The sequence below is a fragment of the Beta vulgaris genome, chromosome 6 (assembly GCF_026745355.1).
Source record: "Beta vulgaris subsp. vulgaris cultivar EL10 chromosome 6, EL10.2, whole genome shotgun sequence".
Classification (NCBI taxonomy): domain Eukaryota; kingdom Viridiplantae; phylum Streptophyta; class Magnoliopsida; order Caryophyllales; family Amaranthaceae; genus Beta; species Beta vulgaris.
In genome coordinates, this window is record NC_079207.1 from 23,877,750 (window position 1) to 23,903,940 (window position 26,191).

General features: G+C 36.4%; 1 protein-coding gene across 1 annotated transcript; it reads left to right on the plus strand.

The window, feature by feature from the left end:
* The first annotated feature begins 1,827 nt into the window (after window positions 1-1,827).
* Window positions 1,828-25,734, plus strand: LOC125498807 (uncharacterized). Its single transcript, XM_057395704.1, has 4 exons — window positions 1,828-1,887; window positions 23,338-23,943; window positions 24,975-25,238; window positions 25,624-25,734. Exons 1-4 carry the CDS (start codon window positions 1,828-1,830, stop codon window positions 25,732-25,734), a joined length of 1,041 nt encoding a protein of 346 aa, XP_057251687.1.
* Window positions 25,735-26,191: the final 457 nt, after the last annotated feature.

Sequence of the window (26,191 nt, forward strand, 5' to 3'; positions counted from 1 at the left end):
AAGAGCCAACAAAACAGCAAATAGCTATCAATCTTTAACACATGCATGCCCATAAAAGCTACTTCTCACATTGGGAGTATGTTTTGACTTGTACTCACGATTTAATTCTTCCACCTGGCACTCCTATCACCCATTTATTCTTTCTACTTTCTATTTCCTTGTGACCTTTTCTTTTTTTCTTGTTTTATTCTGCATAGCATAACCAGGACTAGCCATTCACTTCCCCAAACTTAATCTGCGTTTGCCTGTTATATGAGGTCATGTCTCTCACAACAACTTATAATTACATCATTAACTTCTTCGGAGTATGCAGCTCTATGTATTTTCGAATTTTTTCTATGAATAATCTATTTCTCTTGTGCCTTGAACTTAAAATTAATTTCATGTATATTGTTTATGTATGTATGACAACATGTCATATTTTTTACATTTTACTAAAATCGCAACTCCAATTAACGGTTGATATCAATAATATCTCACCGAATTTGGCCTCTACTTGAAATAGCAGTTCTACTGTGTCCCTAAGACAACTATAAGACACGTCATATAAACCACTACCTCAAATAGTTGTTCACTACAGAATAGGAGCACTACAAGTAAAAAGGAGAAAATGTGCGCCATGCATACGAAGTGTATCCCGCCACACGAGGTTGCGCGGCGCAGCAGTAGGCCTCCGATGGGCGCAAGCTTACCATGCGCTATGCAGCTTCGTGGGTGGGATGCACTGCGTCTGTGTGGCGCACATTTTCTCTTTTTCTCTCAGTGGCGATTTATCAGTGTAAATCACTACACCAAGTAGTTGTTTGCCCTCGTAAACCGCTACCTTGAGTAGCGGCTTAACTTAAAGTTAACTGCTACTCTGGGTAGCGACGACTTGCTTTGCCGAAATTTTTTGTTTAAAAAAATGTCTTCCATGCTGTCCTATGTGGACGGGGGAAGTAATAAGCTTTTTTTAATGGTAACGAGAAGATCCTCCTATCTAGACCTCAACCTACACAAATGTTCTTAGTCTAGTATTTGTAGGACAGACACTTGATAGTAGGGGAAAATTAAGGTAAGGAAAATTGCTAGATAGCTTTCCCCAAAATACCGCATTTGGAAGGATTCGACCTTCTAACCTAAGGTTACTAGGTGACTCCCAACCAACTACCCCAATCATTGCAAGCTTGGTTCTTGTAATGAACAAACTACACCACTAAATTCTATTAAATATACCTTTCCATGAAATAATAATTAATTATATTGATAACCAAGAACATCTTAATATCTAAAATTATGTGTCTTGATAAGTGAAAAGAGTATATGAAATGAAGGAACAAGTAACGCTAAACAAATATTATTTTCTCATACACAATATACTAAAGGAAAAAACCTAAGATGATATATAATCGTACACATTAGTTAGATACACATTTAAAATAACAGACTTCTACACTCTACTAGGGCATGTATGTAACATGTTTACCAAAACTCATTGATAAGGTAATTTTCTATGCTGAAAACACAATTATGTTATGGAGATGTTACTCTAAAAGGGTGAGCTTAATTCATTAAGATAAAAAGCAGTTGGCGTTCATAACAGTTAAGATTTGAGCTTCTAGTACTAGAGTAATTTATAACTCAAGCAATACGAATGTATTGTTAGAATTTTAATAAGCAAAATGCATAAGAACTACTGAACTAGTGTAACAAAAGAAGAAAATATTTAAGGTAAAATATAATTGACATAAGAAAAAAACTTGCTTATTTCATGTCTACTGAAAATAGAATGAATCTAAAATGGCTATGTTTGACAAAACTGATTGAAATGGAGCTGAAATTGATAAGATGGCTGAAACTGATGAGGTAGCAGCTGAAACTGATGAGGTAGCAACTGAAACTGTTAAAGTGCTGAAACTGTTAAGCTAGTTGATTACATAACCTGTTTGGTAATATTATTTATGACTGTAGCTGAAATATCTTTTTAAACTTAAAAACATAAAAAGAAAATATATTTTTAGGCTTAAAAAGATAAAAAGAAAATAATAATAATAAAAAAAATTCAGCACCTGATCTAAGAAGCTATATTTTACTCCAACTCAATTTCAGTCAAATTTTGGACTTAAATTTTATTTAAGTTCCTCCACCAAACACCACTAATCATATAAGGTGACTTAAAATTGTAGCACCTTATCATTTAAGTCACCTGAAATGCTTCCCCAAACAGAGCCAATGAAGTCAATAAGGGCCTGTTCTCTTCGGCATAAAACAGTTGAACTGAACTGATCTGAACTGAACTGATATGAACTGAACTGATATGAACTGAACTGATATGAATTGAACTGAACTAAACTGAACTGAATTGAACTGAAATGAATAGTGATATGTGAGAGTAAAAGTATTGTCAAGAGCTGAACTGAACTGAACTGAATTGGTCTGAACTGAACTGAATTGAACTGAATTGAACTGAACTGAACTGAAAATGAGCTAGGAAGAATAGGCCCTAAGTAGCAAAATATATAGAAAGAGAGATACCTCAATATCATATTATGTCTTACTATCTTGAGGTATTCACAAAAGGTATGCATTTAGGGTAAATTTTAATATGATCGTACAACTAACTACATGGGCAGCACAAAGGAGGAGCAAGAACAATTTTTTATTTGCGGTTGTTACTCTCCATCTTGTAAAAAATACTTGAATTTTTAACAGAGTTAAAACAAAGAAAAAAAGTAATCATCAATACAGCTTGGGGTATTAGCCGATTAGGAGTGATGAAACTTTTTATTTTATTATTGCAGAAAAAAACACAAATGACTTGTTTCATTTGGGGTTGATTGTTTCTAATACTAGTAATTTGGATGTTTACACTTATTGAATGAAGAAAGCAATAATATTCAAACGATGAATAAGGACAGATACCTAATGGAAAACAATACCTTCATATGATCAGCCTGGACCTGATATATCACGAAGACACATTGAGAATAAATTGACTTGGACTATCTGGCAAAACAAAATATCAATACATGACAGTAATAGATTTTCATTGAAGATAAGACTGAAACTTCAAGTTATTACAACGTACGAAGATCTACTTAAACCTCCTATTTTATAGATAATAATACTTTTTATGGTCAAAGCTTTGACCTTTAATTTATTAAATAGTGATATACCTTGAATATATAAACTCAAACAAGTTTTATTTTAGAAGCATGAATGGTTGATTTAATTTGTACTATAAAAGAAAATATGTACTTCTATTTTCTTCAAGAAAATCCAATTTAAGGATAAAAGAAAGGGTAATTGGATAAAGTAAAAAAATTAATTATAAATCATGAACATTATGTACAAAATAATAGTTTGTGTTTTTGAAGACCACAAGATAAGTAAATATCACATTGTCTTAAATGGATGGAGCAACAAGCTAGTTTATGTGCAAGTACATATGAGGAGATAAGTAGGGTCTTCAATTATTTGATTGAGAACATATAGTTGGATGAAGTTGTTATCATTAATTTTGTTAACTCAACTTAAAATTGAAACTACACAATGGATATATTTGTACACATTTTCAAGCTATAAACTAGATTTTACGCCCAGACTATATCCTGGGTAATTATAATTTTCAGTTTCTAAAATTTTACTGTAAAATTATATCACCAAATATCACTTGCTTTAGTGATTAATACTTTAGTATATAAGCTTAAAGTCACATGATCTAATCTTCTGTAATGCATTTCCTATTTTTTAAAATTGTGTGGTGAATTACATTGACTGAAATATCCTAATGAAGAATGTCATGTGACAAAAAACGACTTTTAATATATTAGTATGGATATAGATTTACAATATGCTTGATTATAACTACATGACCCAATATGTTTTCATTTTTCTTTTGGGATATATATATATATATATATATTATATATATATATATATATATATATATATATATATATATATATATATATATATATATATATATATATAATAAAGTGAATATAACTTGATTAAATTCCGTTTGAATTGTCTTGTGGAGGATTAATCACAATGTCTTGAGACCCTTCAAATAAAAAACACAATGTCATGACTCTTGAGATGAGTTTATCAACGTTTTTTCCTTTGTTGTATTAAAGTCCTTATAATATGATATAGAATTGCATTTATGAAAACACTAGTTAATCAGATTTGACAATGGCAAACGAGCAGGGTTGGACCGGACCGAGGATTGCATTCCGGTATGCGATCCGTCAAAGATATAATTTCGGGTTTCCGGTGTGTTCCGGTCCAAACTTACCGGAATTTCTGTTTTATTAGAAAAAAAAATAGTTTAAAGGTTAAAAGTATTCAAAGTTATAAAGTTTTATAAGATAGAAACTTAATCTTTATTAATTTTAAGATTATTGTTGTTAAAATTAATAAATGTTAATGTATCTATTTTATAAATATGTTAAATTTAAATAAACTTATTTTATAAAAAATGCAGATTATGGTCCAATAGATCTAGACCGGACTTTTTTACGTACGGTCCCGGTGTAAAAAAATTTCAAATTCCGATTCGATCCTATCCTGAACCCGGTACGCACCCCTAGTCAAACAATCTAACTTAGGTAGTTATATATTCGAAACTTAAACTAACACCACTTGGTACCTTGTGGGGGCCTTGACTATCTAGTCAATAGAATTATCCAATTCCTTGACTTATTCAATTTTTTTAGGCATCCCATTTTCATCATATAATTTTCCATTTTTTTTATGGAAAGGTTTAGCTCTAAAGAGTGCTCCTAATTTTATATATTATTATATACAGTTAAAAATGACAAACTTATAAAATAGTAAATATATAACTCATCATTTTCATAATACTCAGGCATATATACATACAAGCGACGCATGTTGCGCGTATGCAACATACATTAAACATTTTGCAATTGACTTTAGATATGTATGTATGATCTTTTTCATTCACTATTTCGCAAGCGGGAGAGGTGGTAGTTTAGTGGAGTACCACCCTGAATTCTAGGGTATTGCACAAAGTTATTCGAATCCTCATCCTAATAATATGTTGGACATTTAATTCTGGGCTGTTTAGTCTTGTACCCAGCCTCTGAACTGATGTGCCTTAGCTTACAGGCTAGTAGTCTAGCAGGGTTTGATCTTCGTACCAATTATCTTTCCTAATAATAATAATAAAAATTTCACTATTTCGCAAATATTGAGTCATTGCTTTCATCAACAAATTTACCATGTATGCAGTCTAACCAATTAATACTTGACCTAAATCAATTTCCTAGGTGATCAATGTAGTGCTCTATTGAAATAGGAACTTGAGAATTGATTCCTAACCCTATAGGGGTGAACATTATAAATTGTATATGGTTGTTTAGATACAAACTCACTTTTACAAGAGAACTTGAGAGGCATAAGGCTTGTCTAGTGGCGAATGGAAAATTCCAAAAGACAGGAGTTGATATATTGTGATGAGACTTTTAGCCCTGTTGTTCAGCCATCTACTATACATACTATTTTATGTAATTGACACTTGCTCGAAAGTGGTCTACATCAGCTAGATGTCAAATATGCATTTCTTCATGGTGATTTGCATGAGACTGTGTACATGCGTCAACCTCTTGGTTTTGCTGATTGTAAGGCTCCTGAGTCCTGGCCATGTATGTTTATTGAAAAAGTCTATTTACGGTCTTAAGAAGCTCATAGGGCTTGGTACCAATAACTTGCAAAATTTTTGATGATAATTGGTTTTGTGGGTGCCAAAAGTGAGTTCTCTCTATTTATATTTTGTTGTGGCGTCCATACATCTTATCTTCTTCTTTATGTTGACGATATTGAACTTCTCACTGCTTCTGATGAGCTTCGACAAGGTCTCATTTCTCTGTTGAAATATGAGTTCTCTATGCCTGAGTTAGGTCCTATCAATTATTGTTTGGTATTATTATAACAAGATTTTCCTAATAATATGCTTAGGAAATTTTAGAGCATGTATATGTATGGGCACTTATGAATATGTCACTACTTCTGTGAATACTAAGTCCAAACTTGGTGCACCATTTTTCATCATAGGCTACATCTATATCCTTTTATTACGACTCCGATCCCTTGATCACATGCAGACATAGTGATTGGGATGGGTATCCTTACACTCGTCGTTCGACTTCTTTATATTGTTGTTTAATTTTCTAGGTGATAATTTCATTTCATGGTTGTCGAAACGTCATACTACTCTTTCTAGGTCGAGTGCCGAAGCAAAATACAGAGGCATCAAAATTGTTGCAGTAGCATGTTGGCTCCGAAAATTGTTACTTGAGCTACAATGTCCTCTTCGGTAGACCACTCTTGTTTATTGGGGTAACGTAAATGCTATTTAGTACTAAACTTATTAAAACGGACATCCATTTTGTTTGTGAAAATGTTGCATTGGACCATATACGAGTTATGCATGTCCCCTACAAAGTATCAGTTTGCAAACACTTGTGCTAAGGGCCTATCATAACAATTTTTTTTGGACTTCTAATTCGGTCTTAGCATTTAACTTCTTTCCGCCATTAAAATATATGTACTATTTTTTACCCTTATATATATTCATCAATTCATACCTCTCCAATTAAAGGACATACATTTACACTATCCAGGCTTCCCTTATTTATCTTTTCCTTTTCCTTAGGGAAGGGTTTGTTTAAAATATCACTTTTGTTTCTTTCTCCTTAATATCATTCTTTTTTGATCAGTGTTGTTTTTTTCATCATTTAGCTATATGGTCAGAAATGACACACCTGGAAAAAGAGTAACCATTTAAGTCGTGTGCCTACTATCATTCAATGAGAACAGTGTTTTGAATGCTCTTCTAGTCCCTCTCCAACTTCATTTCTCAGTGATGAAGCCAACTCATAATATAACAAAACCAAAACTCCAAAAAGGGGAGAATATCATAGTGGGGAAAGCCAAAAAAAAGGGGGGGTCAGTCCAAAATTTGTCTTAGATAATTATTAGTAGTAGTAATAATATACTTCTTCTAAAGGATATATAGAAGTATAGAATAAGAAACAGCTAATTAGAACCTTTAGATTTCTTTGGGTTGGCTTTTAATTTTACATTTCGACATCTGTCATAGTCATCAAAGTATTAAGAGAGCCCCATTTACAGCCTTTCTCCAGTGAAACTAACTTGCTCTTCTTTGGCGTTTCTCAGGTTGGCCGGATAGTGGAACATTTTAAAGGTTTAGGTTTAGGTTGGCATTTGACACTTGACACTTGGCTTTGCTTTGCCAACTCACCCTCCTTTAGTGCTTGTTTGCTTATATAATAGAAATGTAACTTCATATAAAATTCTAATGGCAATGAAATTTTATTTTATGATCGAAGTATGATAAATCATTTGACTCAATATGAAGAAGTAGGTTTTACTAATTTTAAAACACGCACTGATTTTTAGATAAGTTGAAGTTTCTTGTAAATAAAGAAATAAATTAGGGATCAAGTAAGACTCGATTCCGAGCCCTTTAAAATTAAAGATGATGTCAACACTATTATACTATAACAGGCTAATTAATAATATTCAATTCCATCATACAATATCGGATACCCTAACACTTAAAAATATTGATACTCCCACTAATTAATGCTCTTTGATTCTTTCCAATCTCATTAAATAAGGAGAGTATGTTTTTGTTTGCATTTTTTTTTTTTGGGTACATAATAAAAGTTAATTAGGACGCTCTTCTCTTAAGGGAGACTCCTAACGAATCAAGAAGAATTAATTTATTTAACAAAGGATACGTAGAAATATCCACATCTACTGAAGCATTAGAACTATTGTGACGTTTTATTTGCATTGTTTGGTTTGTAACGGGTGATCGAAAAATAATTCCATTACATTTTCCATTTTTCTTATCAATCATCTCTCTTTTATTTTCATTTTCGTTTTCTCTTTGATATTGTTTTTGTTATAAACTCAGGTCTACGATATGCAAACTAATATAAAACCAAATTTTAAATGAACAATTGAAAAAGGAAAATTAAAAGAAACGTTTTTTTTTTTGAAAAGAAAAATTAAAAGAAACTTTTAATGTACATGCATACACTGCATCTGAATGTATATAGTAAATGTGTTCCCTTTAAATATGGTTCTCTCCCATGTTACCGCTGAAAAGCAAGATTAGAATGTGTTAGTTAGCTAGATAGTTTTAGACTTTTAGTTTCAAAAGGACAAAAAGTGACGTTAATCCTTTCCACGTACAAGCGAAACCTCCTATGAAACTACCCATATTTGAGCCATCAACAAGATCTAATTTAAATTAAGGAGTGGCATAGCAGCTTTATTTAGTACTAAAACTTTTAGAAAGAAAGATAATATAATTATAATAGTATATTTGGGCTGTAATCTCTTTTCCATCAACAAGTCTTAATCCGGCTATTATTAAGGGGGAAAAAACCAAAACATATGAAAAGAAAGAAAGAAGAAGTGAACTGACAGAACTTCGACCATTCAAAATAATTTCAAAGGAGATTGGTAGTCTAATCAAAAGCTTATGTTATTGTTGTCTCTGTTCACAGTTCTTCACATTATGCGGATGAATAGTTGACATGACAAAAATTTATATTTGACAAAATGATTAATATATTCAATGCATAGACATAGACATAGCATACATACACGAGTACTATATGATAGTGAATTTATTTTATCAATTATTCTTCATTATTATGAGAATAATAAGTCGATATGATAAGGATCTTCTGAGTTTTCACGAGTGTGGTCTAAACTGTACCAAAGTGCAAACTGAACCCATTTTTTCAATTGGTTTGCTTTGAGGTTTGGTTTATTAAACGCAAATAACAGTTTTACGCCAAAAAATTGTTATTTATTTTAAATAATAAACTTAGAAAACATATAAAAAGGTCAAAGAATATTATGCAGTATTCCATTTATTACATATTTATCAATGTACTTTAATTGGCATAGAGTTTTAGCTTTTTTTCTTTTTTTTGATAAGTAATTCTCATTAAGCTCAAAACACACGTTACAACCAGGGGTGTTAATGAGGCAGGGTGGCTCGCAAACTGTTCGAGTTCGGCTCGGGAGGGCTCAACTCGAGTTCGAGATCGGCTCGTGACCTTAGCGAGCCGAGCCTGAGCCTATTAGAGTTCGGCTCGAAAGTTCGAAAACATGTTCGTAAAATGTTTTAGATAGGCTTTATGTAAAAAAGTATTGTCCCACATCGATAGAAGAAGTAAACACCAACCTTGTTTTCCCTATATAATCTTATTACCCTTTAAGTTCATTATAATTCTTGTTTGATTTGTCTTATTTTATAATGTTGGACAATCATTAAATATGCAAAGCCTGGAAACTTGGATTAGCATAAAATTAATTTTTTTACTATATATAATTCTATCACCTTTCTTCTACCCATTTTGGGAATATGAGGAACAATGCACAGTGTTTGTGAATTATTTAGTTAAGGTTTATAAGTCCCACATTGGTGAGGAAAAAGCAAAACTTCACATCTCCAAATATAAAATGTGCATGATATGGAAAACAACCACACCCATCTCTTCTTGGTGCCCGTAGTAGAGCCTAAGTGGGTTCCTTTGTTGGGATTTTGAAAGTCCCACATTGGGGAAGCAAGAGTAACAAGGGACCTTTTGTATTATATGGGCATGCATAGATAGGAGTACAATGTATGGTTGTTGGGCTTGTCATATTTAATGAAAATTAGCCTAACATCCATACTTATAAAGAGTTTGACAAAACATAATGTTGAGCTTATTTAGTTAAGGTTTATAAGTCCCACATCGGTGAGGCAAAAGTAAAACTTCACATCTCCAAATATAAAAGGCGCATGATAGAAAAATCTAAAGCACCCATCTCTTTTTTTTTTTTCTCGCTGCTCGCTATGGAGCCTAAGTGAGTTCCTTTGTTGGGATTTTAAAAGTCCCACATTGGGGAGAAAGCAAGAGTAATAAGGGACCTCTTGTATTGTATATGAGGTATAGATAGGAGTAGAATGTATTGTTGTTGGGCTTGCATTATTTAATGAAAATTAGCCTGACATCCATACTTATAAAAAGTTTGGCAAAACATTGGGCTATATCTAAAGTCTTGGTTAATGTTAAGCTAAATTTTCTTTCCATTATTAAAATTTTAATTTCACGAGCCGAGCTTCGAGCTGAGCCGAGCCTGGTTTTGTTCGTTTCGAGCTCGGCCGAGCCGAGCCTGGGTATGTTCGGTCTCGGTTCGGCTCGTTAACACCCCTAATTAAAACCTAGAGCTTACAACAGCAACAAAAAAACGCTTATAGCAAGCTATACAACTATTGAGTATTATCCTTTTTCTTTCACCTGGGAAGCCTGGACTTCACTCTATACTTCACAATATACTAAATATCCTGTATAATTTTTGCTATAATATATGCTATAATTCCGTAATGCATTATTTCTTTCTTCCCACACCTTATAAATAGTAGCTAGGATGCTAGCAATAATAATAACTTGCTTCTTGAATTTGCTGCAATTACATCTTCTTTGCACACAACTTATCAATTGGGGGCAGATTGCAGGTCATCACCTGAATTCCTCACCAGTTTTTGATTTTGATTAGGCAACTGCTTACTAAAAACACAGTTAAAGAAAAGGTGATTGTGATCTTTTACTGGATCTTCACATAGCAAGCAATTATTCCTTACACATACACCACGTTTTGCCAACTTGCTTCTTGTTTGAAGTCTATTTCTCAAAGCCAGCCAAGCAAAAAGCTATGCTTTGGGATATTATGACTATCCCAAATAGGCTGACACCAATGAATTTTCTTCCCTAGACATCTTATATATCTCTGTTGTACTATACTTGGGTTTATTAAAACTGTCATGCCCACACATACTTAGGGTCACCATTTTCGCCTTGCATATGTATTTTACTACCTAGCTGACTGTGCTAGGGGGAGTAAAAGCAAGCCAGTCTTGCTCCTTGATATACCTATCATGGATCCACTTAACTCATAGGTTATCAGCTTTCGTTGTAATATCCCAAACCAACTTACCAACAATAGTTGCATTCTAGTTGATTAAGCTCCTGACATCCAAACCACCCTCCAATTGGGTTTATATACCTCATTCTAGCTAACATAGCCAGGCTTAGGGTTGTTACATGTGCCGGTCCACAAAAGAGCTCTGCAAATCATGTTCACCTGCTTGAGCAGAGCCTCAATCCCATAATTAATCCCCTTAATCTACAAACAACTGTTGCACAAAAACCAGTTCAAAGCCACGATGGCGTGACGAATTCGGTAAATCCAAGCGATAGAAGATGGTGCAGATAGGCGGCAAAGGGCAGGGAGAACTGCGGTGGCTGTCCGGCGAGCTGGGCAGCAAGGATGGGGCAGCTGACGACGGGGAACGCGACCTGGACAACAGCTCAGGCAAGCATGGCGAGAGAGAAGGAAGGAGGATGCAAGTAGGGCGAGAGAGAAAGAAGAAGACTTCAAGTACGGCGCAAACTACAGCAAGGTACCGATGGTGTTTCGGGGGTGTTGTTGTTCTGGCGGTGCACTGGCCGCCGGCGAGGGTGCGTAAGTGGTGCATTGGTTTTCCGGCGGCGTTTATGGCACAATGTTAGAGAAGAAGATTAGATGAGTGGTGAAGAAGATGGGAGGAGAGATGAAGAAGATGAAGATGGAGAGGGGAGAGGAAAAAAGTTGACGGTATTAACCTGCCGTTGTTAGTATGAGTATTTTAGACCCAAAACAAACCTCAAGGGTATCTGAGGATCTCCCTAGATATGAGGGGAATTTGGAAATTACGCCAAACCTTAGTTGTACCTGAGGAATTTCCCCTTATAATAAAAGAAGCGTATAAATAATAAAATGACAATAGTCTAAGTTTTATTATTTTCACCACTTAAATAGTAAATGGGTTACTTCTCTCCAACATAATCAGATGACCAATAATAATATTGTGCATGTCTTGGAGGTTTCCAAAGTTAGTTGGCATCTCTCCATATTTCCCAAATGGAAATGCTTTATATGGAGATTCCCTATTAATCCATTGTGTGATATATCCTCATATCAAAACAAATAATTACTTCATCTTTTCTCTTGAATGGCCCTTTGGCAATGAAAATTTTGGCTACGAATGACGACGTCAAGGTCAAAACAATTTAACATGATCCTAATAGTCCAGTGGAAGGGACCACAATTATAAAAACATATCCTACTTTTCTATAGCGAGGATGGGAAAAATAAATAACACTCGACTTCAAAAACTTATTATCATAACTTTGGTGGTTGTGGCTCCATCTTAGTAATTAGGTTTTCCATAATTAACCGCCTAATCATGGCGGCGGCGCGGGGGGGGGGGGTTCGGCAGATGATCCAATCATGCAATCATTATCTATCTGTTTCACAAGAGCATGGTCTATGCCAGGAACTTCCAATTCCTTCATCCGGCTCAAGCTGCTCTCCATCATCCTCCGGACTTCCTTTCGGCAAATATTGGATGGAACTCTAGAGGTCGCCCTACTCATACTATACAATTTGATGGAGGGTGGAATAAGAATAAGGACCATTTATCACCTGACCCAGATCTTCCTTTTCTATTTTCATTGACTATACAAACTTAGTATTTTTCTTACAAGGACACCATTGGTCACCATAACCTTATAAGGACAATTTCTCATATTCCGCAAATTGTGAAGGAATTTGAATGGTGTATGATGGTTAAACTTACTAGATTGGAAGTGCACCATTGTAGTCATGTTTTTATTTCGCCTGCATGGGATGAGCGTGTATTTGAGTATCTCATTGTAAAGGTTTTATTGAAAAAGGTTTGAAGTTACCAACAAGTCTTTAAAGGAAACTCGTAAACCTAATTGGATATTGAAAAATCGTAGGGACAAATTGTGGGATTTATTGAATGTAGATTTTGCCGTTTTGACTCCATAGATGGTTAATAAACCAAAAACTGAGTTCCGGAGTGAGGGTACGAACATGCTCATGATCCATGTCACCCATTGCTGGCCTTCACTTAATATCGATTCATGTCATTGTTATGCAATAGAATAACCATATAATGTTTTAAGCACCCTAAAAAATATTAGTCTAGACATAAAAGATATTTTTGTTTAGGGGTATGTTATCATGCAATCAAATTACTTGGAACCCAGGTTGTTCAAATTAATCTGATTAATATTAGAACAATACTTTAGGTCTTGATTAGCAAAAATAACACGTGGGGGTGATGAAAGTCTAGAGAATCATATAACATGTATATATATGAATAATAAATATAAAAGAAATAAAATGGTATAGAATGTACAAAGACACAATTTTTATATTGAATATCTACATCAGGAAAGAAACAATTAGTAACTTCAATATAAAAATAGGAAATTTATTCAAGGACCGTCAGGGATTATACTGTGGCTTAGGTTTGCAAGATTGACAACCTCTGGGACGAGCAATCATGAGGTCTGAAAGTATGCAAGACAATAACTACGAACAATCTAATTACTTATAGAAGAAGATGTTAGAAGATAGGTGCAAACAACTCAAACAAAGCACATAATAATGCGATGATGCAAACTTAGACTCTCTCAAGATGCATGAGATGCAATGCAAGAGAGAGAGAGTTGTGCAAAGCTAAGGAAGATGACATGACATGCAAGGTTAGGGTCATGTAAGACTATAATTTATTAAATGCAATGCAGGGTTAGGGTTTTGCAAGGCTAGAAGATCAGGATATATAGAAAGATAGAATGATTAGAAATAGATTAGTGATTTTAGAAAACCATTTTTATTAAATAATTGCGGTCCATAAACGAGGTCCGCAGACTACAACTTTTCGGGAGTTTGATTTGATGTAAATGAACCACTACATATATAGGAAGTCCCACTTTGAGTGAGCTTGTATCAATTTGGCATGAGCCTAAATTGAAATGTAGTTGATGTGTCTTGAACGTTTAGAGTTTTCACTGGGAAGTTGATTTAGGCAAAGTAAAATATCGCCATAGATCATGGAATTGTCGGAGAATCAAGGAGAGCTTGGAATAAAAAGAAAAAGTTTAAATTTTTTCCAAATGAAAGTAGGTGGGAAAAGGCTTTACCGAGGCTAGGTTTAGACTCAAGTCTATGTCGGGATCTAGAAAGCCAAATCATTAGACCATGACTACTTTATTATATTAAAGAGGTCAAAAGTCGAGATGTGGATTCCTATGTATCCTTGCAAAATTAGACCAATTCTTAGTTCCGAATTGGATCTGATTTTTTTGTGCCCTAACTTTTGCCTAGGCCATCCTTTTGGGTTTTCAACCTAATGGGTTTGGACATACCTTGAAGAAGGAGTTAGAGTTGATGAAAGGTTGAAATGGTTTAAAGCTTGATGAAGGTTTACTTCGTTGGATTAAGGTAGGATCATGAATTTGAATTAAATAGGATGAAGGTTTTGACGGTTGAAGGATTTAAATAAGGGGTAGAACTTGTGTGCAATTCCCCTAGCTTGAATTTTTATTTCTATGCCTTTGCCTTTTTTTTTACTTTGTGCGTTTTCTTTTTTCTTTTGATTTTTTTTTTTTTTTTGCACTTTGATCTTTTTTCACTATTTTTATTTTTTCCAGGACATGTTTTATTTGTTTATGTAGTAACGCTTGCACAAAGTTTTTGGTTTAATGTATTGGAAAGCTTAGCAAGATATTTGTGGAGCTTTGCTTTTGAAAGGTTATTTGGCTGATAGAGATCATGGTTTATTGATGATGGAAGGAAAAGGAGAATAGCTCCTAGTCCAGAATATATCCTTTTTCTATTTTTTCTTTATTTATTATTATTTGCTTTTCATATCCTTTATTATTATTATTAATTAGTCAAAACCATTAGGTGATAAGTTTCATCATTGAAGTTGAAACATAAATAAAATGATGAAAGCCCAATGAAAATGAAAATGTGATTTCATTAATTAAAAATAAATAGAACAACGGTTACTAGAAATAAAGCCTAAATGACGTAGACTCGACAGGAAAAGAAATGAAGGAGTTAGAGGAGGGACTCTTCGACTCAACCTAGAAAACTAGCCTTAAGTGACTAAGCTCGTTGCACTGTTGAGACGACGTCCAAGGGGTTGCTATTGTTGTTGACTTTTGTTGCTAAAGGAATTAGAAGTCTGCCACTATCAACCATATCAAGTAGAGCATTCTTTTAGGCCCAACACACAGATGTTAGGTGCCCATTCCCTCGGTGGTACTTGCAATAGTCCTTAAGATTCCACTTTGTTGTGCCCATTTTCAGGTGCAGCGTCTGGGGTAGGACCGATAGGCTACATTGCTCCTTTTCGGGGAAGCCTATTGAAAGCTTCCTCCAAAGTCATGCCGAATGGAGTGAAGGTCCTTTGAGACCTTTGACAACGAACCTCCATTTTCAGTAGTTAGGGCATTGACATCATTACCTTTGGAGTTGGAAGAGTTATTGTTACTCTTCTTGAAAGAGTTGTTGTTGTTTTTGTTGTTTTTGTTGTAACCCTTACTCTTTGAGGCTTGAACCTCTTCTTCTATCAGTAGGCATACCTTATAGAGTTTCGTAAAGACTCTATGAGTTGGAATTTAATGTGTTCTGCGTATTTAGACTGCAGGTTAAGGATCACCTTTAGACTTGATCCTTTTCAGACGGATTGTTAGTCATTTGTGCGGCGTTTTCCCTCCATAAATTAAGGAAGGTGACGAAGTCTCCATTGGAGTTTCATTTAGTTAACTCCAACTCACGAAGACTAATGGGAAGTTGAGTATTATATATGTATTATTTGTGGAACTCTTCTATGATGTAGTCCCACTCATTTAGCTCTGAACTACTTGGACGATGGATGTGCTTTAAATGTCAAGGGAAAGACATAAGCAAACAAGTCCTTGCTTATGCACTTGAGAGTCATAGAGATGGAAAAGGCTCTCAAGTGATTGTCTGGGTCTTCGACACCCTTGAATTTTGGGAGGTCACACAATGCTACCCTTTTAGGGAGCATTTCCCTCAGTTTGAGATCAATGATGTCATGTGCATGAGCCTGACTCTCGAGTGCTTGAATTGATTGGATCAATTGCTCGAGTGTTTTAAACCTCAAATCCGTCTTGGACTTGATTGGAGGTTGTTGAGTTCCCTATTTTCAGTTTTGAGTGATGACAAACCACATTGAACTATTATATTGCATGCATGTTTCTGTTTACATGTGTAGGTGCCAAAGTACGAGTTCAATGGATAAGAAGACGAAGCTTGTGAAGCCAAGTCTTGAAGAATTGCATGAAGACCAAGATCATGTTGTAGCATTTAGGTCTTAGATGCAATGTAAGTGGTATAAAGGTTTTGATGCACTATAACTAGAGAGATGAGCTAGTTGTGGATGACAAGAAACCTCGGTTACTTGTCATACACAACTACAAGTAAAACTTGGTTGATTGAAACAGTCTGGGAACAGATCTTAGCCAGTCCTCTAGGATTTACTTCATGCATTCGTATTTTAGGAAAGTTTTCTTTCCGCGCAAAATTGATTTTCAAAATACACGGATGCATGGTTTGTTGTGTGAGCAAGATTTCTTAAGTATGGTAAGTGTGTTATATGATATTATACTGAGTATATTTTCCTTGGAATAATTTCCATATTTCCGAGGAAAATATACTCTCATAATATCATGTAACATTTACTTACCAAAGGCTTATTTAAGGAGTTTTGTCAGCACACAAACCTTAAGCTTTTGCACGCATATTTTCAGAATACTCTAAGCAAAAGCACTTCATCTCTTGAACTCTTAAACCTAAGCATAAACCCGAATACCACATAGATCTTAAATTACTCTCATTCTAAGCGTGTAAGGCTGTTTGTTCTTGAGAGAAAATTTGTTGTAAGTTGAGAATTGTGAGTTCAGTTTGCTGGGGAAGTTGATCAGGGATCAACTTCATTTGAACCATCATAGGTGGTTGGGTCGAACTTCCATAGGTGGAAGTTGGGGAATCATCTTGTGCATAGGTGCATAAGTGATTGAGTGTAATTCTTTTGTTATTCTGAGTTGATTAATAAAAGAGTGAGTGAGTGGAGGACGTAGACTTATTAGAAGTCGAACCTCGTTAAATCCTTGTGTTGTTTATTCATTGCTTTTATTTCCGCTGCTAGAGAACTGTTCCTTTACTGTTCTTATTATAATCGAAAAGTTAAACATTCGGACAAACACTCAATTCACCCCCCCCTCTTGAGTGTCTCGCACTTTCAATTGGTATCAGAGCCTAACTTCTTGAAAGGGTAACACCTAGAGAAGGAAGACACAATGACTACTAAGAAATGATAGTGGACCCGGAGGATCAAGGTTGTCCAAAGTTCAATGGAACCAACTATCCTTGGTGGAAAAATTGCATGAGAAATCTGATCATTGGCACAGACTATGAGTGCTGGATGATCATCAGAATGGACCAAGGAAGGTGGCTAACAATTCAGATGGAACGGAGAAGAAGGAAAGTGAGTACACTACTACAGATCTGAAGACTCTCGAGAAGAATGCAAAGGCCATGTCACTACTTCAACAAGATATTGCTGATAATGAGGTAATCCGTATCTTAGCATGTTCTACTGCTAAGGAAATATGGGAAACCCTAGAATTAGCCTATGAAGGCACTAGTGAAGTCAGGAGATCTAAAGTTGATATGCTTATGTCTAAATATGAAACTTTTGATATGAACCGAGATGAAAATATAAGAGATATGTTTACTCGTTTCATGAAATTATCAATGAACTTAAATCTCTTGGAAAGAACTTTACTAATGAAGATTTGGTGAGAAAGATCTTGAGAAGTTTGACAGGTAAATGGTGCCCAAGGTGACTGCTATTCAGGAGGCTAAGGACTAACGACCTTGTCCATAGAACAACTTATTGGGTCATTAATGACTCATGAGATTTGGTGGATTCAAAGGAGGAAAGCACAACCAAAAGTCGTGGGTTAGCTTTGAAGGGTGAGGAAAATGATGAAGATCTCGATGAGATTGGACTCATGGCTAAGAGGTTTGAGAGGAGTCTCAGAACGCAGTTCAAGGGGAAGTCTTGGAAGAACAAGGGCAACTCGAAGAAGACCAGCTTCAGCACTGGTTGCTTCAAATGTGGAGAAACTGGACACATGATCAAGGATTGTCCAGCATGGAAGAATGATAAAGGAGGACAGAGAGAGAGGAAATGACTAAGAGGGCTATGCTAGCCGCCTGGGGTGATTCTGATTCAGGTGGTGAAAGCGAGGAAGATGAAGCCCTAATGTGTGTGACTGTCTGATTGGAGACATAGACCAGAAGCAGACCAGTTTAGGAAAGAAAGGACACATGTGTCTCATGGCAGGAAGCAGCTCTTCGACGAAGAACAGGTAACTATTTCTAATATGCAAGAACAAATGAGATATTGTGATAGAGATGAGTTACTGGTTTTATTGATTCTGCTATTGAACAAAATGTTAAAGGTAATGCTGCTTATAAAGCTAACAAAAAGACGTTGAGAGAGGTAACTCGAAACTTAGACCTAAGTGAAAGCTCTTCTGCTGAACTTGAACTTATTTGTACAGAACTGAAAGAAAAAATTTCAGAGCTTGAAATAAGTTTGGATCAGAAGAATATTGAGCTTGAGATGCTAAGACCTCAATCAGATTTTTCAAAAACTGATTTTTATCAAAACAATGATAGAGGATTTAGTAAACTCAAGGAGGCTGAAGTTGAAGGTATAAATTTCGAGTTACTCAAACAGAAAAGCTTTACTTTAGAACATTCTGATTTAATTTTGGCTCATAATTATCTGATTGATGATGTGGAAGAATTGTTCAATGAGTATGTGGATTTGAAAGCTTCTTTTGCTAGCACAAGTGGTCCTAATGTTGAAGACTTATGTTTGGAATATGAGGGTAAGATCTGTGATCTTCAATCCGAATTATACGAACTAAGAAAAGGCAAGAACATTGCGACCACTTCTGAACCAGATCCAGAACTGGTTTCAAAACTTAAGGATGAGCTTCATAAGGCAAAGTTGGATCTTGCCATTGCTGCAGAATTTAATGAAGCTCAACTTAAGAAATTTGAAACCAAGGAACAGATTTGAGTGACTGCTTGAGACAGATGAACAGGTTGCTCGATGCTCAGAGTACTTTAAACATTCTGACCTCACAACCTGGTAATCCTCAGAGGTTTGGATTAGGGTATTCTGGAACCAGTTCCCAACAGCCACCAAAGTTGGGAAGAGATGAGACTTGGATTTCTGAATTCAAGAGAGGTAAGTACGTGTTTGCAAAGGACATGCACGTATGTACCTACTGTGGTAAGAATGGTCATTTATCAATACTTGTTGGACTAAGCAAAAACATGATAAAGAAACCAGTCTCATGTTCACAATGCCCATTATCAGAAGGGTCACACACACAATTGGTCTAACATGGAAAACATGATAAAACAAAGAAGACCAATGTAAAACAAATCTGGGTTAGAAAGGACAGAGTCAAACCAGTTTCCAAGGACAAGGAACCCAAGAAAATCGGGTTCCAAAACTAAACCTTGATTTGTTCTGCAGGTTAGAGTGAGAGCAAAACCATACTGGTATTTGGACAGTGGTTGCTCAAGACACATGTCAGGAGATAAAAGTCAATTTCTCTCACTCTAGCCTATGAAGGAGGAAGTGTCACCTTTGGAGACAATAGCAAAGGTTTGATTAAAGGTATAGGTAAAGTTGGTAAGACACTTTCTCAAGCTATTAATGATGTTTACTTTGTAGAAGGTTTGAAACATAACCTCTTGAGCATTTCTCAACTATGTGACAAAGGAAACCATGTTGAATTTGAAACCAATCTTTGTCATATAGTCAACACTGAAACAAGGGAACTGGTCTGCAAGGGATTTCGACATAACAATGTTTACATAACTTTTTAAGTCAGATTCCAAAGACCAGTGCCACTTGTCTTAGTGTTATAAAGGATGATCATTGGCTGTGGCATAAGAGACTTGGACATGTAAGTTTTTCTTTGCTAATAAACTGAGATCTCAAGACTTGGTGACAGGTTTACCTAACATCAAGTTTGCTGCAGATCATATTTGTCATGAATGTGCTAAATGTAAACATGTCAAGTCCTCTTTTCAGCCAAAGAAGTTTGTAAGCACAACTAGACCTTTCGAACTTGTACACATGGACTTGTTGGGCCCATGCGTGTGCAAAGTCGAAATGGTCATAGTTATGTGTTTGTGTTAGTTGATGATTATTCTCGTTTCACTTGGACAATCTTTTTGAAGTTTAAAAATGAAACTTTTGAAGAATTTGAAATTCTGGTAAACAGGTCCAAAACAAGATTAGTCATCAACTGGTCTCTATCCGGTCTGATCATGGTTCTGAATTTGACAATGTCAGCTTCGTAACCTACTGTAATGATCATGGTGTATCTCACAATTTTTCAGCTCCTAGAACTCCACAACAAAATGGAGTGGTTGAAAGGAAAAATCGCACTCTAGAAGAAATGGCAAGAACAATGCTTCTAGAGAGTGGTCTTCCTCGAAACTTCTGGGCTGAGGCTGTGAGTACTGCGTGTTATATTTTAATAGTAATGTTGAGACCTTTACTGAAGAAAACACCTTATGAGCTCCTTAGGGGAAGAAAACCAAACATTGTACATTTACGTTTTTGGGTGCAAATGTTTTGTACACAACAATGGTAAATCAAGTTTGGACAAGTTTGATCCTAGGAGTGATGAGGCTGTTTTCGTTGGATACTCTTCACACAGCAAGGCATACAAAGTTTTCAATAAAAGAACCTTGTGTGTTGAAGAAAGTATCCATGTCTTGTTTGATGAGACTAACATGTTCAGAAGCATGTGCAGGTTGAAGATGCTGATGAGTTCGAAATTGGTATGCTGAACTTTACAGGAGCAAGGATGAAGAAGGTGCTGAACCAGGCTCACCACACAACTCTCATAGAGAGGAAGAGTCTGGTCCAGCACAGAATCAGGTAGCTCAAGAGGTAAGGGAAGGAGATAGTGACTCAGATGCTCATCCACATGAAGATGACAGATGAGACCACTATGGAAACTGGTTCACCTGCTCAAAACAACAATGAGACAGGGGGAACCAGTACAGGAACAGGTTCAACAATAGGAGGCACAAATGCAAACTTTGACATAAACAAATGCTTTAAGTACAAGTCCTTTCACCCCACTGACTTAATCATTAGTGACATTAACAAGGGGGTGCAGACAAGGAACTCTACTTTGCAAAACTTTTGTGCATTCTATTCCTTCGTATCAAATGTTTGAACCTACTGACTATAAGGTTGCTTTAACGGATCCAGATTGGGTTCTAGCCATGCAAGATGAACTCAATCAGTTTGAGAGAAATCAAGTATGGCATCTTGAACCCAGGACGGAGAACATGTCTGTTATTGGAACTAAATGGGTGTTCAGGAACAAATTGGACGATTCAGGAATTATAGTCAGAAACAAAGCTAGGCTAGTGGTTCAAGGGTTTAATCAACAGGAAGGAATTGATTATATGAAACCTTTGCTCCAGTAGCCAGGCTTGAAGCTATCAGGATATTAATTGCATTTGCTGCTTAAATGAATTTTAAACTTTTTCAAATGGACGTTAAGACAGCCTTTCTTAATGGTTATTTGAAAGAAGATGTTTATGTAAAGCAACCCCCTGGTTTTGAGGATAGTGACTTGCCAAATCATGTTTTTAAACTCGACAAATCTCTCTATGGTCTCAAACAAGCTCCTAGAGCATGGTATGAGAGACTTTCCAGTTTTCTTTTAGAAAATGACTAAGAGAGGATCGGTTGACAAGACACTATTCTTGAAAGAAAGGGGAACTGATCTGTTAGTGGTCCAAATATATGTTGATGATATTTTGTTCGGAGCTACTAACCCTGATTTATGTAATGAGTTTGCAGATTTGATGAAGAGCGAATTTGAGATGAGTATGATGGGAGAACTTGGATTCTTCCTTGGGCTTCAAATCAAGCAAACCAAAGATGGAATCATGATCCATCAACAGAAATACCTCAAGGAGCTGCTGAAGAGGTATGGTCTGCAATCTAGCAAGTCCTATGAAACACCTATTCCAACTTCTACAAAATTGAGCCTTGATGAGAAGGGAAAGGATGTTGAGGGCAAGCTATACAGAGGTATGATTGGCTCATTGCTTTACTTAACAGCCAGTAGGCCAGATATAGTGTTTTCAGTAGGGTTGTGTGCGAGATTTCAAAGCAACCCTAAAGAATCTCACCTAAAGGCTGTTAAAAGGATTCTGAGATATCTCAATGGTACTATGATATGTGTTTGTGGTATCCAAAGGGGCAGCATGAGCCTCATTGGATACACAGATGCTGACTTTCTGGTTTTATTGTGGACAGGAAGAGTACTTCTGGAATGGCCCACTTCTTAGGTTCTTGTCTCATTTCATGGGGATCTAAGAAACAAAATTCTGTAGCTTATCCACAGCTGAGTCTGAGTACATTGCTGCTGCTTTGTGCTGTGCTCAACTCTTGTGGATAAAGTCACAACTAAAGGATTTTGGGGTCTGTTTCGGAAGTGTTCCTATTTTATGTGATAACACAAGTGCAATCAATATTTCGAAAAATCCTGTCCAGCATTCTAAAACCAAGCATATTGAGATTAGGCATCATTTTCTAAGGGACAAGTTGAAAAAGGTAATGTTGAGTTGGAGTTTTGCAGGTCAGAAGATCAACTAGCTGACATATTTACAAAACCTTTAAGCAGAGAAGTGTTCATCAAGATTCGTACCTTGTTGGGTATGATTAAGATTAGACAATGAGCTCTTAAGTCTTGACTTGTCCCTTTGGCTAGTCAAATGATGTCAATTTGTGTATATATTTCTTTTTCTTTTGTACATTTTGTCTTTGCTTTTTAGGGTTCACAAAGTTCTTATGCGATGCTGAACTGATCATCTTAGTACTTGGGTACTTAAGCATAAGTCTTAAAAAAAAAAAAGAAAAAGGTAAGTTGGCACAGACCAGTTGCAGACCACTTGGGAACCAGATTCTTGAGGCGGTTATTCTCTAAATGTTTTTCAAATTTCAAATAAGGAAAATAAATGAAGTGACGGTTGTAATTAAGGCAACTGCAGTTTGCAAGAACGGATATATCCGGTTGGTTATTTTCTTGCCATCTTATATATATTCTTGCATGTGATCATACTTTTCTTATTTCTTTCTTATTCTCTTTGATCACATATTTTCTGATATTCTCTTCCTTTCTTTACTTATATTCTCTCGATCAAATCCTAATCTCTTTTCTATTTCCTTCTTTCTCGAATTCTTGAAACACAAATTGTTCAAGTTTTTCTTTTCTTATTCTTAAGTGCTCAAAAAGAGGAATTCAGTCTCATCATGTCAAAAAGAGGAGTACTAGGTTGGTAGAAAATGAGGTTGAAGAATCTCCCGAAATTGAAACTAAGAAAACAAAGGATGTGGCTGATCTAGTGGAGGAACCGGTTATGGAGGAAGAAGTTGAAGATGAGGAAGAAGTACCTTTAATACGGAGGAATTCAAAGAAGCCAGCAACCACAAAATCCACCACTACCAAATCAACTACACCAAAAACCACCACAAAATCTACCACCACAAAAGCGGTAATTCCAAAATCAACCGCTAAAATCACCAAAACCGCCACTTCCAAAGTTACAAAAACCACCACTCCCAAAAAGCCTGTCACACCAAAATCAAAGACTCCCACACCAAAACCAGTTAAGGAGTCTAAGCCAGAGGAGTCGGAGAAGATGGAAGTGTCAGAACCGGAAACGGAGTCGGAGCCGGTGGGTGATTCAGAACCGAAAAATCAGGAGGTGGAGGAAGAAGAAGTTGAGAAGGAGGATGTTGTAGTTGAACCGCAGAGGAAACCGATGCAGGCAAAGAAAGTTGCTGCCAAGAAACCGCCATCAAAAGCGGTTAAGTCTGTTGAGAAGGAGGTTACCCAACCCAACAACACAAAACAGCCAGTCAAAACCACCAAACTCAAACTCCCTACCCCTAAACTCACACCCAAACCAGTGGAGAAATTAAAAAAGAAGGAAGGTGCTGATGTTGAGGGGGAAGTTACTAAGAAGGAGGATGTTGCTAGGAAAGGTGCTGAATCTTCCAAAGGCAAGGAGATTGTGCAGGAACCAGAATAAGACTGGTTCCCTGCTGACAAAAAGAGGAAGCTGCCTGCTATTGTTGCTGCAGAGGGTTCTAAACCCAATAAAAGTAAGTCTATCACTCCCGAGCCTTTGTATGATTTGAGGGATAGGTCTATTCTGGTTGGTTTTTCTGTTGCCAAGAGTTGGGTTGATCAAAAATTCTTGCATGAGGTTAAGGAAGCTTTAGCATTTCAGAAATGGTCTGTTTTGTTTGCAAAAGGACTTGATGTGTTTATGCCTTTAGTTGAGGAATTTTATGAACACCTGCATACTAAGGACGATGGGTCCTACTTTGCTTTTGTTAAGGGCACTCCCATTAATTTATCTGAGAAGCTTTCGGCTGAAATTCTCAAAGTCCCAAACAAGGGACTTGATGAGTACTCAAGGGAGAACTGGTCCACAGTTAAAGGAATCACAACAGAACATTTCCAGACCAGGTTGTTCACTGGTCCACCTGACCCTAAGCAGGGGTACACCATTGGCCACTTAAGGGAGCCAATCATGAGGATATTTCATACCATAGCCTCCAAGATTGTGTTTCCCAGAGCACAAGGCCGCATGAGTGTACGGTTGATGGATAGTGTTCTCATATACTGTCTCATGGAACATATTCCAGTCAACCTCCCTTCTATGATGTTGGGTCACATGATCTGCGGTGTGGAGAAGGCTAAGCATGCACTGCCCTATGGAGGATGGCTGACCTTAGTATTTACGCATTGGAAAATTCGTATGGTGGGAGACTATGGCACCATGTCTCATCTTACGAATCAGATTATAGGTCAGAAGGGATGTCCTATGCATATGGTGTTCTAAAAATGAAGGGTGAAGCAAAGGGTGATGCAGTTGGTGCAGGGACCAGTACGGAATCAGTTCAGGCTACTTATGCCTTGGTCAAGCAGTTGAGTGACCAGAATCAGATGATGCAGAATATGCTGAATAGTGTTACTCAACTTTGCACTGCACTTCAGGACTCCTACAGGAGAGTTGAGGTTCGCCTAGACAAAGCTGGTATTCAGGGTAGAGAGGATTCTGAGGCAAAGCAAGAGTCATCCAATGCTGCTGGTGATGAAGATGATGATGAACTGGTTTTCGAGGGAGAGAAAGAAGAAGAGGATGAGGAAGAGTAAGAAGAAGAGGAGGAGGAAGAGAAAGGAGAAGAGGAGGAGGAAGTAAATGCAGAAGATGTTTCAGAGAATCTTGAGGAGTAAGAAGATGATGGGACTGAAAATGACTCTGGAGCTGATTGATTTCCTCTCTTTTCTTCTTATTCTATTTTGCTACTAAACCCTCTCTTTTATTGAACTTTCTATCTGGTTACCCCCTTCCCAAATTACAAAACATTTGATCTTATGTAATTTGGTCTACTACTGGTCTGTAATAACTCTTATTTAGGACTCGTAGCTTTTGGTACTTTGCGGGAACAATGGTAGCATCAGCATCCCTATAATGTTGTTTGAGCTGCCTATTTAGCATGCACTTCATACGATTGGTAGTTTATCTACTGGTTGTGTTTTGTTATTTGTTAATTTGTTTGGTTCCTTGATCTATTTTGATGATGCCAAAAGGGGGAAGCAGGTGTGAAGTTCTGTGATCTTTTCCACCTACTCTTAGGGGGAAACAGGTCTGGTGTTACAACCTGTGTGTGTTGCAGCAACTAGAACAAGGCTGAGTGCCTTGTTAGAGGTGACAGACCAGAAGTGGTCTAGAAGTGAGTGTATTCAAAGCACTTTACTTCTTTTCACCCTAATGACTTAGAAATAAGTCTGAACAACTACGGATGTTCTTCTTGCGAATGCATGTTTAAGTCTAAGAGCTCTGAGTCTAATTAGTATTTACCTATGGTACTTAGAAACTCTTTCTTAAACTGATGTCAGTTAGTTGTGAACTGGTGTACTTGTAAATGATGCTTAATCTGCAGGAACAGTACGAGACCAGTGCCTTGAGTTCTTATCTTAAGAATTCAATTTGTTTGAAAAAGTTCTCAAAACTAATGATATTATTTGCAGGGGAACTTCAGGGTTTGTCATCATCAAAAAGG

Excerpts from the sequence above, each read along its gene's own strand:
- LOC125498807 (XM_057395704.1), top strand. The coding sequence starts at position 1,828 with ATGGCTGAAACTGATGAGGTAGCAGCTGAAACTGATGAGGTAGCAACT. Across the intron at positions 1,888-23,337 it reads TAGCAACTGAAACTGTTAAA|TGCTCAAAAAGAGGAATTCA; the intron begins GTGCTGAAACTG and ends CTTATTCTTAAG. Across the intron at positions 23,944-24,974 it reads TTAAGTCTGTTGAGAAGGAG|GGTGAAGCAAAGGGTGATGC; the intron begins GTTACCCAACCC and ends CTAAAAATGAAG.